Genomic DNA, 19,483 nt, shown 5'->3' on the forward strand with positions numbered 1-19,483 from the left:
CTACGGGTTTCGTCCTTAGCGTAAATCGCAGACTCGCTCTAAGAATTCAAAAGAGAATTAATTATGCAAATAAAATTTTACCACGTTTCTATCTCATGGCTTTAAGTCGCAGGTTAGAAACACAGCAGGAAAACTTTTACTTGTTTGATTTTTTTAATACTTACTGTCCTTTTGGCGACTTCTCTTAAAAGGGAACCTTTTGCGCACTTATTTCCTTTCCCACGGATGAGTTACTGGTTTCTGAATATTTCTAAGCAGTAAGAAGAACAATAACATATATTTTATTCCTAAATTATATCGTATGTATTAAGTCTCGCTTCGAAAGCTTCTTCAGTATCATTAAGTTAAGATATTACAACATGATATCTTAAAAATCTTCCATGCTCATCGTACAATATTTTTAAGCAATCTTGCAGCATCATTATTTTGTCATGATGCTGTACTTTGAACAAAATATTTTTGCAGAGTTCCTAGAGAAGAGTTTATTAACTAGGGCTCCCTGAAACCCTAGTGTTCCACAAGAAATAGTAATGACTAAGCTTATCATAAATAAATATATTTTAATAGTTAATTTCATATTCGTAATTTTATTAATTTACCTTGACTTACTAAATTTTACGGTTTGTCTTAAATTTTCTAAATTTACCTTGATTTACCATATACCTTTCCAACACTATCGACAAAAAGTTAAGTTATCGCAGCAGTTACGTGCTTTAATTCTGTTAGAATACCATTGGTATTTTTATAGGGGAAGCACCAGTATCTGAGTGGTTAAGATTGCTGGAACTAGCAGTTCTACCAGTTGGCTGTATGGTTGGTTTTCGTGGTTTCCCAGATGTGTAACATGGATTTGAGCGAGTTTCCTTTAAAAAGTCCTCCACGAAGGCATCCCTCCCCTTATTAGTAAACTATACTACACTTTCCTTATTAATATAACAGAAAAGAAATACATTAGTCACTGAGACATAATTATTTAGGAATTCTTTAAAGCATGAATATTATGTCAAGGGTTCCGCAAGGATACACAGGCTGACAAACATAATGGCAGATAATAAAATAATCATTTTTAGACATGAAGCATACAGTTCAGGTTTCTTTCTATAATTTTGTAAATTTGCAGACTCTATTACAGATATTTTTCAAAATTTTAGTTACGTTTTACTTTCGTCCACCATTGGAAAATATTTTAATTCAAATGAAAACTTTAGAAAAGTTAATAAGGTGAAGACCATTTGACTGTATTATAAAAAAGATTATTTTTATATTATTCACGTGAAACTCTGCAGTATGTTTACTGAAATCAATGTGGATAAGCTGGAATACCTTTTCGCTAGCACCGAAGATGGGGCAGAAAAGGGCATTAACTTTCTCAATCACATGCTACGCATATATACGCTGAAAAGTTTCAGATGTTATTTTGTAGTATATTTATACTAAAATGGTTTTTTACTTAGACATTTTTATATAAACTTTTTCATATATGAATCTGACTTTGTCAATCAACAAAATTAGCTTTGATGCTTGTATAAAATGTATTAATTGCATATAATAAATTAGGCTGCTCTTAATTTGTAAGATATTCGTGCATCTGTTGCAATATTACGTTGTCATATTTATCTGCTACTATTCGTACATCACTTTTCCAAATAAAACCTTGGGGCAGTTTCCAGTATTGAGAAAATTGAATTATGAACACCCGCCAGCGTTGTCTAACAGTACCATTACTTAATATATCCTCCATTTTCTGGAAAGAAAAGAATTTAACGAGCAAGACTGGAATTTAGTGAAGCATAAGACCAGCAGCTTCTCATAAAATGTGAAATGCAATCTAATTAATAATACCCGTGTCTTCGCGGGCAGTGACCTCTCATTATGCAGTTCGAAAGTAACAGGTCGTTACATTATGGTTCATAACTTGAAAAAACACGAATACAAATCCGATTAAACGGTCATTTTCTCTGAACGTTTCTTTAGATAGCTGCATATTAGGATGTAACTTTTTCTTCCGCTTTATCCTTGGTAATAATAACTCAAATTCATTAAAAAATAGTATATGCCTTCTCAGGCATTGCAGAATTACTCTTAAGGCCATCTGTAAACTAAATTGTTTACAGAGAGTAGAAACTTAATATTCTACCAAAATGTGTGCCATAGATTACTGACATAAGAATATGTCATATTGCTGAACTGTATATTCAGATGTTAATTATGCTTTCCACAATAAAAAATATTGATTGAATATCAAGAATTCCAAGTTTATAATTACTAATAACAATTAGATAGCATATATATTTCTTCAGATTTATCTGCCTATATACATTTTTTGACAACAGAAAAGAATCAGTGCACCATTAAGGGCAGTTTTGCATGTCCAATGTACTCGAACATGAATAAAAATAGCTTTGCAGTTCAAATGAGTTGGACTATTTCTTCGTACGAAACAGCAAAGAGTGTGGAATACCTGAATCAGATGCAAGCATTACCTGCATGTTATAGACGCATACACATGTACTTTCTTGTGGTACTATAATGGGCCAGATATGGATCAAATAGTTGTCCAGTTCATAGATAGTTAAGCACTGGAACAGGCGAAGATGACTCCTATTATCGCCAAGCATTTTTGTTGAGTTAGAGGTCAAGAGATCGAATTAATCATATAAGGTCACAAGGCAGTTTTTGTAGAACTATACATGTGTGGTTGAAAATTTTCTCCAAACTCGAAGTAACTTTTGCTGTTCACACTGTTTTATAACCGCTTGCTCATTACTTTCTATTGTTACCACAGCTGTCCATTGGACATGTGCCTATGAAATTCTTGACTTTCAGGAATCTAAGTCAACATCGGTGGATCCGATGAAATGCTGTACAATACGTCAACTAGACCGTCTGCCTCTATAAAGTCCAACGATGCTGCCTCTGTGAACCTCGCTCAAACAAACACTCGCACTTACCATTTTCTGCTCATATGTTGAGTGCAGCATGATTATTATTATTTAATGTCTTGCAATTGGTAATGTCGAGCACAGATCGACATAAACTTATTCTCTTGCAACTGGTAAGCCAAGCACAGATCGATCATCCCAAACAGATCTGTTAGTTTATTTATAGTACTGTATAGGTTATTGACGAGATATTGCAAAGAAATGTTAAAAATCATTGTCATCAACAAACGGTTAAATCCAATAAGCAAGTAAGACTGTCTTTTCTTCATCTTCTATGTATTCAAATTGATCTGGTTATCACAGTTTAAGTATTCCAATTCTTATCTGCTTTTGGATAGCTATTCGTTTATTTTATTGTTCCTTAAAAAAGTTTGAAAATTTGTAACAATTCTACGAGATTATGACCTTGCGAATGCATGCAATAATGAGATAATTTTTGCCGTTGCATCATCTGCAATAATTGATCCAATAAGCAGACAAGTAATGCCGCTTATTAAGCGGTCCACAGAGTTTCATAAGGAAATTTGTGATTTGTAATTGATGATTTCAATTCTTCTCTCTAACAAAAATTCTTGAAAATTCAGTTAGGTAGGTAGCTTATTACTGCAAAATACATGAATGCTGTTTGCCTATGGAAGGATTAATTCATGAATGATTTCCCAAGGGAGAGAGGTGCATAACTTATGCTGCATGCTTCCAAGGAAAACCATGAACCTAGGACATAACCCAGTCCATTCCGCCGCTGGGAACCTGGGACGCCAACTACGTCTTTTCAGAGATTTTGCTAACCTCGGACATTACAGATGAAGGAAAATTCTGAGAATTATAATATTGGATCTCCTACATAAAAATATTGAATGTTATAACCTCAAAGACACTACATTTTATCTTACTTCTTATATAAGTTTCTTAGAAAGATCCTAGCTTAAATTGAAAAATAAAAGTAATCAAAAAAGTATTGGATATGTTTACGGATATTACGTTTCGAGCAATTTGATAGGAATTAAGCCAAAGAACTTACAGAAAAATATAATCGACATTATTGATTCGGAACTAATTCCAGACTGGTTAAAAATAGATTCACACTGAAAATCACAATAAACTCTCTGTGTTACGTGTTGTTTGCTAATTTTGAGATGGCATTTACACATAGTGAGAGAAAAATCGAAATACAAGTCAACATAAAAACGTTTTTTTTTCTTTGTGTTTGCACTATTGTTTACTCATTATTTAGGCAAACTATGTTTGATGTTAAAATTTTGTACTACAGTAATTATACAAAAGTTATTTGACGTTATAAAATAAATGAGTACAATTGAATAATTTACATATATTGAAAGGATACACTTAAATAATACCTACTTCATTTATAATGAAACTAATAATAGATGAAGCAGAATTAAATGCATGCTTTCAGAGAGAAACATCCAGCAAGATAATTTGATTATTATAATTATTACGCTCAAATATTGAAAGTTTATTTAAATTTTAAATATTTTTGTCACTCAAAGAACTAGAATAATTACACTTTAAACAAATTACATTAAAAATTTTAAAAGCCACGAGAGATGTAATTATCTACCGAAATAATTCAAGTTCGTTTAAGTCAGGAATTGTTAAAACAAACTCTGCTTGGATAATTAAAAAAAATTAAGTTTGACACATATCAGGGTTATTTTGTTCTTAAATTTAAAAGCTTTATTTTTGTAGGTTTTTCAGATAAGAAAGATATTTATTGTCAGAATTGAAATGAGAACAGTAGATGAACAGACTAAACAAAAGGAAATCATTCATTCAAATGAAGAAAAAATTGGAAACAACTTAAAACTTTGATGAAAGTGTTTTTCATTCTTTTATTTGCAAAATTCTCTAACGTTAACTGTCGACTGAGGGATGAGAGAGAAGTATAAAGAAATTGTTATAGATCTGGAAAGAGAAAGAGCGGATACGATTACTACATTTACCAAAATTTGGAAAAAGTTTCAAGGAAGTGAAAACCGAAAATATATTTTATCTCTCTTCCGGATCAAAATTTTGTTTCTGTGAGCTACTAATGATAAAGCGACTTGTTTCCTTTAAATATTATCAAAGATGGGTATTTAATTTGTCAAAGCGGAACAAAAAACCAATTGGAAAAGCCTGGCTTTCTTACAAAAAAGTAAAAACATACATACATTGGAACTAATTAAATTCTAAATAACTATTTATCAGAAAGAGACAACCTGTAGGCATTGTAAATAATCGGCATCTCCTACAGAACAACATTTATTAAAAACATCAAAAATGAATCATTTCTATGAAAGGTAAAAACAAAATTGAATGCTTAGGAGTAGATGATATGTATTATGACACACAAACCTTAATTAGGAAATCTTACGACTGATCGCAAAATTTCAAGTTACTTAGCAGAAACTAAAAATGAAGAAATGTTGAAGAATGGAGAAGGCTAAAATTTGATAAATTAATTTTATTTTTGAATAATCATAAATGTTTCGGTTAATCGATTTATTCTATTTTCTCATGCCCACTTATATTTTGCTTTTAATAACACACTACTAGTTATTAAAAATTGAAATTTCAGCACGGACAAAAGATAACTACTAAATTTATTTTACAGATTGCTAACAATTTAAAAATGAAATCACCAAAATTTCAAGCATGTCGGATAAATAAAATATGCTGTGACCAGCACCGTATACGGCCAACATACGCAACAATGAACGCTGCTATATTGTAAGGCATAAGTTGACAAGACTTTGAGGTGCTGCAATCTAGGCAGTATAAGATTGCTAGGTTTTATCTGTTGAAACAGCTAGTAGACTTTTGTTGTACCATTGTGTATTATATAATAGACTAGTTATGTTCAGTCAGCAAAGATTTGATGAGCGCGCTAGCCGTGGCAGAACCCTAATTTATTGGGTGTCAGAAATAGTAAAATATTGAGTGCAACATGTAACTGCGCATTGTCCTGTTGGAAGGTGATGCTACACTGCTACTGAAGATATGAGACAGCCACAGGCCTTTAATAGTCTATAGCGTGATGGTGAGTAATCACAGTGCCAGACATGAGTATCCAAATCGCACGCTATACCATAACCCTAGGATCTGCTTATTTCGAGTACACCAGGGTCGAATGGATGCACCTTTCTAGTGTTGCAACTTTAATGACCGGCAGTGTATTTTCTTTTTTATTTTGACTATCGGAGTTGGTTGGGTTGGATAACTTATTGCAACAAAGAACATAAGGGCTATAGTATTCAGGGTAAAGGTGATTTCGTGGAGGACCATATAATGGAAAAAGGATCGCATGCACGTTCCACATGGGAAAAAAAATTGCAGCCTGCTCATTCGTTTGGAGGTTGAAATAAAAGTGTTCAGCTGTCTTTTCTCTAGCTACTAAGGGAAATTCGAAAAGGATACCATAACAAAGCACAGGCAATAGGAGACTTTCACGGATGCTTACGGATTTTCACTACACTTTCATTTTAAAAGATTAAGAAAATTAAAGTGAATAGCGGCTTAGAAGCTCTTTTGGTAGCATGTTAAATGTAAGGCAAAGTAAAATTACTGACACAGTAATGCTTTGTAAACATAAAAAAAAAAAAAAATAATAATAAATAAAATAAAATAAACGCACGAGGATTGTTTTACACATTATAATGTTCATTCACATATATGCGCCTGCGTGAATGCAAATAATAGTTGAAAAGCAAAACTAAATCTTAAAACTTTCAATTCCAACTATGTTTATTTTTAGGAAACGGAAATCATTATTTTTGCTTAGGTTATTGATATACTGTCTTAGAAGCCATTTAAAGAGCTGTATGTTATCCATAAGTGCAAAAAAGATGTTTATGATGTCCAAGTGATTGCCACGAACCTTTATCGAGTGGCAAACGACTTTGCAAAATCTTCCTATGTTAAACGATATGAGTTCTACCTCCAGATTTGAATCAATGCTCGCTCAATCAGTCTTAAACAGTACCAATTAACAGAAATATGTTTGTCTTTCATGCATTCCAAGGCTGCCATTGAAAACTGTTAACGATGCTTAGCTGCTGATTTGATCTTTATGTCCGGGTCATGCTCGATGACACAAATGCAATGAAGATGACTTCCTGACAGACTGTAGAAGAGATTGTAAAGCATTTAGATGGGAATACGCTATATTGGTTGACATTCCGTGCTCGTCGCTTCGAAATGCAGACGTACGTGTTTCATTGTTTGTCTACAATCAAATTCCATTCCTTACTTTATTTTCTCCTTCCTGGTGACGCCAAACACGCAACGAAACACATGCGTATCATTAAAAATAAACAGCACACGCTTCTACTACGACCGTATTTCGGAGGAAATTTCAGATTTTCTGTATAGTGCAGAAACAAATCTAAGTAAATAATGCAGGTACATCTCCCTAGTTTTGGATGGACATAAATTGGACTAGGCACTCGTTATATCTCAAATCCGAGTCTCATACTATAGTGTATTTAACTTATCGTTAAATAGCCATTTTTGTATCAAGATTAATTATGACAAAAATATAATGTTAGCAAAAAGACCTGATTCCACCCTCCGTATGTTGTACATGTTTCGATTACACTTAACAACGCAGTCTTTAAGGTGCAAACACATCCTTAAAAATTAATTTGATGCTGAATTCTAATAATCCTTTTACCAAAAACAGTCATCTATTTAAATTAATGTAATAAATAATTCGTACGATTCAAGGAAAAAAGTGTACCAGACTAACCAAATTATTTGCTGAAAAACTTTCTTTTTTCTGTAGATGGGTTATTTCAAGGTTTATCAGATTTTTTAAAGTTTCCAATGTAATTTAAATTATAATGAACTGTAAGCAAACTTATTAAATGAAGTAAGGCTTATCGAATAATCTTTTCCCCGCCTCTTTTATGACTAGACACCTTATTGCGAGAATTTTGCTCAAGTATTCAGTAACACTTTAAAGAAGCATTTAACCTTTTTTTTTAAAGCTTGCATAGTTTTTCTCAGCGAAAGATTACGGAGTACACAGGAAGAATGATCAGCATTCAAAGCGTTTTCTAGATCTTCGAACTGAAATGGTTGACTGGTTTAAATTAAAGTGCACAAAGGCTATTTGCCAAGGAAAGAAATACCTTTGTGATGGATTTCTCAAGAGAAACTATTCCGTCATCACGCTACTCACAGAGAGAAAATGACTACGCAGCTAATTCTTCTGACTAAATCCGAAACAAGAGTCCAGTACCGGTGTTCAGCAAGCAGTCCCATCCGATCGGCAGCTGGTGGGACAAATAGATTGGCTATGGATTGTTTAGTTTAAGCAAAACACAGAGGGCAGTCTACCTAGCCTCCATCGCGATTTTGACCAATAATTTCTGCGGTTATAAATTCCAGGTCTCGGCCCTCTTATCTTATGTACCAATTTCTCAAAAGAAATTTAAATCAACAGGTTTTAATGCCTCACGTATACTACGACCACGAACGCCCATTCCTTATCTCGAATTCGAGCCTGGATCCAATGTACTGACCAATTTTCAGACGAAAAGCTCATTTACAGTTTAGATTTATCAGGATGCGAGTGTACTAAATGTTTGCTTATTTTATAGGATATTAGAAAAGTTGATAAATAAAGGGATATTCTACGAAATACACTGAGTATTATGAGAAAAGACTCAAACGAAATATTACAAGTAACATCGATTACAACCATTAATAAAACTTGCTCTTCAAAGCAGCCGAAAGATAAAGAATGTGATTCCTTATTCAGGAAGTAACACCCAAGCTACTCTCTTCAACACCTGACTAATTCATTCCCACAGAGACCAAATCATTTACAGATTGAGGTTCTTTTATAATTTATAAGTCTATAAAAAATACGCGAACCTTACGGATTTCAAACTAGCACATACAGTAACAAAAGCCGTAAGAATATTTACTGGGCTACCAATAAGTAAAAGAAAAGGACTTCTTTATTTTGAGTTAAAAGTTCAGATTTCAAGAAAATTTACGTCTGCAGTGACAGGGATTAAAGCTTGAAAAGTAATCAAAACTTTAATGAAGTTTATGAAAACATAATAAAATCACAAGTAATTAGTTGGACATGCTGAAGACTTTTTAAAAAAAAATGGCGGCCTTTAATATTATTTAAAAAACAACCTAGCGTTTTTATCAGAAAGATTTATATTTCCTTTTAGGGAGCAAGAATTCTAGTAAAATTATTTTTTATTAGGAAGATGTAAATCGAATATCTCAGGAAATTACATTTTTAATCACTATTAGTAAGAATAAATGAGAAAACATTCATTTTGCCTGTGGGACTAAAAGGTCATTTACCAGCAAAAGAAAAGCAATTTAACAATTGGGCTCAAACTAATTTATCAATACAGTTGTTATATGCAGTAATTCAGCTTTCTTGCCAGATTCTGAAACCAAGACCACCGAGTAAGGGTCAGCTATTTTGATATTGTCTTCAAGGCAATGTGAACTTATTCGTTTTTAACTGCTTATTTCTGCGTTAAGCAAGTTTGGCAAGTTTGAAATCTTGATGATTCGTCCTTAACGGGTTTCCATCATCTTTTTAACCGCATAAATTCTAATCCGCTTGAAAAAAGCATGATTTTCTGTTGCGTTCATGAATAATAGCAGCATGATTTTGAAACTTGCTGAACGTGTTGGTCGTCTAATGTAGGATAAACTGGGGGAACGTTATCATTCATGAAAATGGTGAAAGAAGATTTGAAGGTCATCTATCAAATTTCTATCGAACATTTACAGTCAAATTCCCGTTACTCCTTCAAAAACCTTCCGGACTTTAATAAAACAAAATTTCCACTTTTTTAAAACCAATAAGATTAAAAAAATGTAAAATTTCAAGGATTGGAAAATTTTATTAAATTGAAAACTAAATAAATAAATACGTTTTTGAGACTTTTTTTGAAAAACAACTTCCATTTCTTTTTCGTCGGCAATTTCCTTGGCAAATACGTTTTTGATACTTTTCTTGAAAAATAAATACGTTTTTGAGACTTTTTCTTGAAAAACGCATTTTAATTAATTTAAACTATCCGCATAAATCTATTTGAAACGTATCTGCGTTTTAAGTTTGATGAATATTGCAGCATTTAAATAACGGAAACTAAGAGTCACACTTGGAAATTACGCTTGTACAAGTGGAAGTGGGAACGAATTTATTTACATCGAAATCCTCCGATAAAACCTTAACCTCCATCCTTGCGTGCGAGTCTTGTTCTTCCTCAAGCTAAGCATTCACATAGAACGCTTCAATTGCGGTAAAGCTGCATACTTGTTTTATTCAGAAAAATGAAGCTTTTTGCTTACAAATATCCTCAATCGTTTCGCACCAGTAACGTCGACTTATTTCACCACTCAAAAAACTAGATGCAGGGAATCTACCATTAAAAGTTGGTTGATGCAAAAATACGTTCCACGCCATTTCCAGCAAGTAATCTTTACAAGAAATAAGGTCAGATCTCAATAATTACGCTTTGATTTCCTAGATATATATACCCTTAATCTATTTCCATGAAGGTTAAGATCCTTCCACGGTCAAGAAACTGTGTCCCACCCAAAATGACTTTTTTCGCCGATCTTTTGTATACGGCCCGGATACTCGATATATCGTATTTATGATGCCTTTTGTACACTCATGCCAAAAGGCTTTCACACACACATTTTTGTGCTTCTGGCAGCAGGTCTGATGACTTAGGTTCTTTGCTTTACTTAATCGGAGGTTTATGTAATCACATAAAATTTCAAGAATGAAAGTGTTATGCTCCGAGAATCGTTATAATAATCGCTGTGGTCGTAATTTATCATTGGTACTTGGTAAACTGCATAAATTTTACCAAGCTTCGTCATAACGATATTTATTTAAACAAGAGCAGACCAATGTTGTTAATATGCGCCTGCTGTTGCTTAAGTATAATGGTAGACGATCATCTTTTACATTTTAGTTATGAACAAGATCGGCCCAGAGCCAATTGTAATACGTATGTTCCGTTCAGCAAGCGAAGAGTTCTTAGCGGATGCTTGTGCTTTAAATGCACTACTTATGTTTTAAGAAACAACCGGAAATAAAATACCAATCACAAAATAATTCAACAAAATAATTTTTTGCTTCCCTGGCACAGTTTGCAGATGAAGAAATTCATGCTCATTTAAAAATATATTTAGCCGAATAGAGGTTGGTAAGAAAAAGCATACAAGCAAAAAATAACCTTTGCGATTGATGACAAAAGCATATAAAACTTTTCGATCGCAAATAGTTTTAAGAAAAATTAGAAAAGTAATGTTTTAAACACGGGGGAAATGTTTAAAAAATTGGCTATAAGCTAAATTGAAAGATTATAAACTTATTTTAAAATTATAATTGAATTACCAAATTTCTTCTACAAATTTCATACTACACTTTCTCGGGAAGCCATGTTGGCTAAATGTCTTCATACAGACTGATGCCGTACAAATGGTACATCGCCGATTTACACTGAACCTTGTTTGTTCACTAAAGATTTATTTCGAATATTTCAGTTGCACTTATCTATGTTCAACTAAAATGAGCTCTAGGATCCAATCCCAAGACCCTCTACCAGAGTTCAATGGTTTTAACCGCTCACTCGCTGGTGGTTTCCAAACTAGGAAAAAAGATGCACGCGTCTACTTCGGATTAATGAGTTACTTTTCTTAGCCTTCTGATTTTGCTTCGTATGATATATTTGGTTATGGCGCACACACACGAAGGCTAACTACCTAAAAGAGGGATACCTTCATGGTGGACTTTCTCAGGTAGAGAAACTGGCTCATTTTCATATCACACATTCAAAAAATATTCAGAAACTCAAACCAACCTATCCATTTACTAGGAATAAATAAGGGATGGACTAGCAGAAGCCACTTGGTTTTTGAATATCTTGATTCTGTTTCTGCTGCATTTAATTTTTTTGCAAGATGCTCGCGCATCTTCAGTCTGTTTTTACTGCATTTAAGTCACTTGAGAAATCTTCATACATTTATACGGTTTACCTTCTGCATACAGCTTCATATAAATAAAATATCCGCATTTAGAATATACATACGGAGCACTTTTGTCAACTGGTAAAATATGTTACTTTTCTGCTGTTCCAATTTTATTTCTGCTATTATATATATGTTCAGTTTTATTTCTGCTTGTAAAAGTACCATACTTTGTTTTGCACACAAAAGCTCACTATAATGACTTGCCTGCAGAAATTTCAATACTAATGAGTTCAAGAGTATCAAAACTAATTAGTCGGTCATTTAGAATAATTAGAAAAGTAGGTTTGTTAATTTAAGTGAAACACTTGTTCCCTCGTCCTCCTAAATCTGCTATGGGAATACCACAGACTAGCGAATTTGTTTAGCGTCAGACAAACGCGGAAAAACCAGAAGGCCTTTTAAAATCAACCTCAGCAGCAGTTGACAATTTATCTTCTAACTACGACTACAAGAATAACAAAACAAAAACTTCCGCCACAGAGAAGCATTTATCGCTCTTGATTTTCGCATGTCCGCGCCAAGTCCGCGAGATTTGAGAGCTAACTTTGCCGGCTCTTAACGAACACGTTGGATCGAAAGACCTGATATCACAATGTATCAGCTGTTGAGTCTTTTTAACAAGTGCATCTGCACATGATGTACGGAATTTTTCAACTCTTTTAATAGAACTCATTATATGAACACTTTTTATGCAATATTATGCTTATGCACTGTTAAGTCTTTAAAATAAGTGCTTCTGCATTTGCATATGATGCGCTGTTTTAATGGAAATCATTAAATGTACACTTCCTTAATGCAGTATTAAGCTTATGCACTGTTAAGACTTTAGCAAGTGTATTTGCATATTGTGCAAAGGCGATGGATAATCTTTTAATGGAAATCATTATATGTGCTCAATTTCTTATGCAATATTATGCTTCAGTGCAATATTTTCAACTTTTGGCCGTAAAATATATGATTAACTTTTCTTTCATTTCAGATTAAAGTATTTAAAAAAGTTTTGAGTCTAACAGTTACAAGAAAAACCCAAAAAGAATTCTTTGGAAATTAATGCTAATTCGAAAAGATTTAACCAAATCCTATACAAGATGAGAGCCCGGAGCTTTTGCCTAAAGGAAATATTAAATTCAACATGCGTCTAAAAATAATTAAAAATATTTCAACATATATATATTTTTGTTATATTTTGCTCAGTTTTTCTCTATGTTATTTAAAATAAAAAGAGCATAATTTTTAAGGAGTGTCTTCAGCTCGGGGCTTGGAAATACTCGCACACTAGCTGGTACTAAAGAATTTAATATCGGAGATGAGCATTAAACTGGAATAGCTTTCGGTTAAGTTACTAGAGATGATTTAACTAGACTAGCTTTCGACTAAGTATTAATACTTAAATTAGGAAGGTGAATAAGCTTAAGAACTGTAAAAACAATATCTCTACTGCTTTTTTCTTACTTGAAAAGTTAAACAATTAACTGCATTCGCGTAGTATTTCTACGCAATAGGATTTGGCGCATGCAGAATTAATCAGCGATGTAGCGTATGCAATTGTGATTACAATCATAGTTGAATCTGATCATTTGTAAGTTAATATCTTACGATTTCCGAGATTAGCGCAGCTGTGTGAAAATGTTAAGCTTTCGCAACAGTGTTCTCATATCTTATTAAATTACCTAATAATCTCTCCTCTTCGCTAACTATAATTTATCGATCCAACTAGGGTATTAAACTAATGTAAATATTGCTAAATTTTTTTATGATTATTTTAATGTTAGAACATAAAAATAGTTAAAAATCTGCATTAAAGAAACAATACATGAAAATATTAATTGTCATCTTTGGTCCTGGCGATAAAGAATTACATATATATGCATTACGAAACAGAATAACTTAATATACAGCATTAAAAAAGCGGAATTTTATAGTAAGAAATTTGAGGGGTGTTCGAACCCAAAAATCTTCAAAAAATGGTGATTTCGGGTTTTTGCATTTCAATTTCTCTACACTTTTATCTTTCTAAAAATACGTTCTTTAATCTCTATGAAAATTAGCACTGTAAAAAATCTAGTTTTAATTTGTCATCGAATGCTTTGATAAATGAGGATTTTTACATAAAAACGCGTTTTTCTCCAAACGTGAATTTTTTATACTCGATGTACCTTTTCTCAGGAACTACTGCTCACTGGTACCTAAAATTTTTATGGCTTATTTATTAGGTTTCCTAATATTTATTGAAATGAGCCTTTTGTGATAAACTAAGAAAAAAAAATTTAAAAACTTTTTGTTTGAGAAAAGTGCGAAATTTTACTATGCCTAACAAAATATTCTGTAAATTACTCTACAATTCAAAATGTTTCACAGGCTCATTTCAGTGTAATCAAATAGATAGACGTTAATTACACAAAAAATTTCCAGCGTGTATCTATCGCAAATTTTGAGAAAAGATACATCGAAAATGGCCAATTAAACATTGTCGGTATAGAGTCTCTGATACCCCGTAACTTCATGATAAATTTCCTATGTATAACGCTTATAGAAAAACGTACTGGATTATTACTATACGCACCAAAATAAAATACACGTTAGATTTTATGTTACTAATGAATTCAATTCAGTTATCGAAATTTATAAGAATCTGAAATCAAAATTCAGACTTTATGAATTAGAGGTATCTCAGTGAACTTTCGATTCCTATTCTGAAACAAAATTACAAATATTTCTCTACACAAACAACTGAATTTTTTTTAACTCGTAAACCATAAGAGTTTACAGTCCGCTAAATTTCAAATCTTAGTCAAGGAAATTAGTTGTAGCGTACATCAGAGGTATTCAATATCGATTATTTATGAATTTCTCTAGTTTCGACTACATAAACTAAAATATATCATCCATTTTACCCTCTATTTCTTATTTTTAACTGAACGCACGGCTTTTCGCAAGAGTCATGCGAAAATAACCTTTGAAATAAATAACAAAAGTGCACAGATTCATAAAAAATAAGTTTTTTTTTTTTTTTTTTTTTGTGTGTGCGTGCATAGCAAAGTGCCTGGCAGTTTTAATGAAACGCTAATGAATGCACATCGCATAACTTCAAAGACAACATTTCCTTAACGTCATATTAAGAATTAGATGTATATTATTAAGGCAAAAATTTCAAAATCTATCTGCCTCGTTGCATCCTAATTTCAATTGCAGTTCAGAAGGGATGGAATATGAGGATTGCCGCCAGCCTCTTAAAAGGACTTTAAGATCGACAAAGTTCAAATGCCTTCAATCGGGGGGGGGGGGGAGTCAGCCTCTATTAACCATCATACTGACGGGAAGGCAATATTTTATGAGATTCTGGCAAATAAGGATACTGAATTTCCTAGAACTAAGAAATGCAGATAATGCGAAAGTTTTATAATTTTGTAGAGAAAAAGAAATTTGCATTAATTTTTTTGGAAATTAATTCTAGGAATAAACATTTGCACAAAAAAAGTAAAACGGTTAAACCCATCCTGAAAAACATTTCTATTGAAGGCTATTTTGCTTCCAATACAGGCTGAAAATGCATGAGTTAAAGCGTACATTGTGATGAGCATACTAAGGGAACTAACTCATTTTCACACACCGCATACAACAGAAAAAAAAAAAAAAAAAAAAAAAAAAAAAAAAAAAAAAAACACCATCAAATCATCATTTAGCCAATCAAGTTCTAAATGACATTAGCACTTTTAGTGATTCCATTCTATTAATCTTCTTCCTCAACAATTCCTCCCTTCCTAATACTCTCGATACACACGCGAGCTAAAAAATTCCACATAATCGTAGATACTACATTAAATGAATCATAAGAATGAAAAATTCGTGTTCAAGGGTAAATATTAGAGAATGGTTATTATCTCCGTTAATTTTTTAAGACGACCTTCCAGTGAGTGGGGAAAAGTTAAACTAACAAAGCTCAAAAGTCCAAAACACTAGACAATGCATTTAGTACAATTCATCCAGGAACAGGATTTCGACAGGGTACAAACTCGAGTTTTTGTGGACTGTGTAACACCTTGTGTTAACTACTGAGTCACCAAAATAGGCTGTCACGATATGTCCCACTAAACAAAAACATGCTCTTATCACACATACCTTGGCACTTAGAGTACCTTCATAGAGATCCAGTGGACGAGTAGATAAGACAACTAAATACTGGTAGCTCATGCCGGTACCGGTTCCTAACAGACTAGCTGCATGCAGTTTTCAAGGAATTTTTTCCATGTTAAATGAGAGAATAAACTAGACTCATTTAGAAAATTCTTCACGAAATTCTAAGGCAGATAGATATCGAGTGCATTGTCGTAAGTAGTAATTTAACTATTGATATTCCGTTTCATCGAATGAGATTTTGTTGTATTAATTTACCCCACATATAGGATACGCATTCGGAAAATAGAAAGTTTTAATTGCTGTGAAATGAAACCATTAATAGCAAACAAATTAGTCTATTAAAACTAAAGCAGATTGCTAAAATTTGCTGGCCAAGCCTAAATTTATGTTATCAGTAATTTTCCTCAAAGGAAGTTAGCAATATTAGTTGTATCTGAAGAAGTATGTGATGACATTTTAAAATAAATTACCTTAACTGTTATTCATTTAACAAACTGGAGAATTCAATATTTGAAAATATCCTAACAGGAATTTATTGCTCTCATCTTTATGCGTGGTGTAGCAAAAAATCATGTAATTTAGTAGTTTTCAAATAAGAAGTATTATTTTTTAAAATTTACTTTTAATTTCTTATCGCCTTGTCTTTTCCATACATTCGACTTTATTAATGCTGAACCTTCATTTCACGCAATATGTAAAAGTTTCTACATTAGAACGAATTAATCTGATTCAGTAAAAGCATTTTTTTACGTTTATTTAATTTTAATATTAAATTTTTGCTCTAGAACACTTCTCTCCTAAATTGCATAGTTGAATTAAATTTGATAAACACATAACATATAAGTGCAACATGAAAAACTTAAAATTCGGTGTAAAATTAAAGCGTCACTTTTTGTATTGAAATTAGCCAGTGGTAATTAATGTCAGATAATTTGTATAAAATTCGATTTCACAATGCTTTAGTATAGTAACAAAAATCTTAACTTCTAGCGCCGCGATTAGAATGCGGATGAACTTGGACCGAAAATTCAGTAAGAAAGGTTATCTGTATCATGCTTGATTTATTAATGTTTTTTAGTGGATCTTCATAATGCTTAGAAATAAAATACAGTATTAAATCTGGATTAGCAAAAGAGCTGAGCTACAAATCTAAGAGATCTGACGAAATACCTTTAAAATAAACGCTCTTCTGGAAATAACAAAATTATTTGAAACTGAAGACACCTTTCTCAAAGATCAATATGCTTATGAGAAAAGTATGAAAATTGGCTGTTTTTAAATATCCCTCCTTATTTGCTTATTCAGTTAACATAAGAAAAGAAATAAACAGGGGTCACACAAGAATGAATTTAGTGCAACGGAACATTATTAGTAACACTTTTTTTTTTTTTTTTTTTTTTTTTTTGCTTTCAAATATGCAGCTTCTAGAGCTACATATGTATTCTCAATGCGATGAGGTTTTTAACGCTGTTACAAAATAATGAAGAATCTGTATGTATATATAATATATGTATTCTCGCATTGCGGAAAAACGGCGGCACCTAGATTTTGAACTCGCATAGTCCTTCACCCGATCATGTGCACATTTTGAATTTCAGAATTTCCTTTTTATTTAATGGAATTAATTTTTAATTAATAATAATTAATTTTATTATAGGACTTTAATGACACTTGTTAAATAAACTCCATGATTTAAAAGCAATGTGTAGCCATTCGGCAAAACATTAACTCAACTTTAGCTTGGATTTAATCAGATAACGCAGCGGTTTAAAAATGTAAGATTCGGCAGATATTTATATTTCAAATCTAATTAGAGAACTCAGCGGTTTAAAAGAAATGTGTTGCCACTACGCGAAAAAAATATTTTTATTTTCCATAAACTAGCGTACTGCCGTTTGGCAAAAGCGCAATATATTTCTTTCTTTTCCCCCTTGTTCAAATTAATTTGTCTGTTATTTATTAAAAAATTAAGCCATTTAGAAGTATTAAACGCGGTTCTTCTAATTTATTATCATTAATCACTAACTGGACATTATTGTTAAACTAGTAGAAATAATTAAATCATTATATATACATATATATTTCTTTCTATTTTTATAATAACTATTTATGCGACTGGCGGCGCAAGCCAAAATTTTTCACAATATTTCAATTATAGAAACACTGAAATCAAAAAAGACATTTTTTAGAATGTTTAGAATTTGTAACTAGATTATCGAAACTGTTTTAACTGTTACTTATCGGAAGACAAATAATAATCGAAATTTTAGTGTTTGTTTTTCCCATCAAATACCGTTGATGCCTAAAACAAATGTTTACTATTCTGTGCGTCGGATAGCGAGATGCAATACAGATGTAAACATGGATAAAAATAAATTCAACTTTTTTCTTTCTTAAATCTTGGCTTTCGGTAGAGCATCGAAGAACTGTAAGCTATTTAACAAACAGAGTGTAAATAAACATATTTTAAATGCATTAAAATATTTTCAATGAGTAAACCGAAACTAAATATTCACCAATCTTTCTACAGGAGTTCTAGATCAAGATAAGAGTAAAACTATGTAAATAATTAAAAAAATTTGGTTATTGTTTTCATTAGTAACATCGCTGGGTGAAAGAGCTCGATTTCACAATATCCGTGAAAATTTCGAAACGAAAGCAAACGAAAACATGAAACACATGGCATGGGAAGCAAGCCGGTTGTGAAGAAAAGAACCGGCTTCTTCATCGCATTCGTTACACCTCGTACAACTTTTCCGGTTTTCTAACTCGGATATTTCATTCACGTTATTTTCTAATATTTTAAGTAATCTGAAACTGGATACATTATATTTCAGGATTCATCGTAGTGAACTTATCCACTCTTTTTCGACTTTTAACTTTCACTTTGAAAAGTTGCGAATTGCGCCCGTATGTTTAAATAACAATGTTGCTAAATCTAATATTATTAAAAAGATAAAATAGTCTAAAAACTCACCGAATCAAATGATTCTTGATCCCAAATATCCTTGAATTCACTGTCATCGATGCAGTAGTTGACTGGTTCCAGCACATCCATTATCGAGTCCAGTTCCGAAGCCGGGGTCGGTAGTCCAATCGGTCTTACTCTAAGTTAAGTGATTCCTACTTGCTTTGCCTTCTACTTGAACTGTGAATCTACAGCCTGCGCCAGCACGTGAGCTTTCGGGAAGGTTTGCAATATCGCGCTGATTGGCGCCAAGTCGAGCGATTTGGCGACGATCAACAGGTGTCTCTTCTACACGCTGATATGAAATGTTTTTCGGATTAGAGTAAGACCGTTAAAAAACACTTTGTACTTAACTGTAGAAGTGAACTATGAAATTGCCGTTAGGTGAAGTAGGGAGGATTCC

At 32.5% G+C, this 19,483-nt stretch overlaps 1 protein-coding gene across 1 annotated transcript in view; it reads right to left on the reverse strand.

Annotated features, from left to right (window-relative positions):
- The window catches only part of LOC118187672 (cyclic AMP response element-binding protein A-like), a 339,383-nt gene extending 320,110 nt beyond the window's left edge, over window positions 1–19,273 (reverse strand). Inside the window, exon 1 of the mRNA XM_085809268.1 lies at window positions 19,090–19,273. Coding sequence (XP_085665394.1) covers window positions 19,090–19,170 — 81 coding nt within the window. The 5' untranslated portion in view covers window positions 19,171–19,273. The remainder of the gene's footprint in view (window positions 1–19,089) is intronic.
- Between the last annotated feature and the right edge of the window lie 210 nt (window positions 19,274–19,483).

Source organism: Stegodyphus dumicola, chromosome X2 (assembly GCF_044657685.1).
Source record: "Stegodyphus dumicola isolate Sdum_Otavi_A_Nest chromosome X2, ASM4465768v1".
Classification (NCBI taxonomy): domain Eukaryota; kingdom Metazoa; phylum Arthropoda; class Arachnida; order Araneae; family Eresidae; genus Stegodyphus; species Stegodyphus dumicola.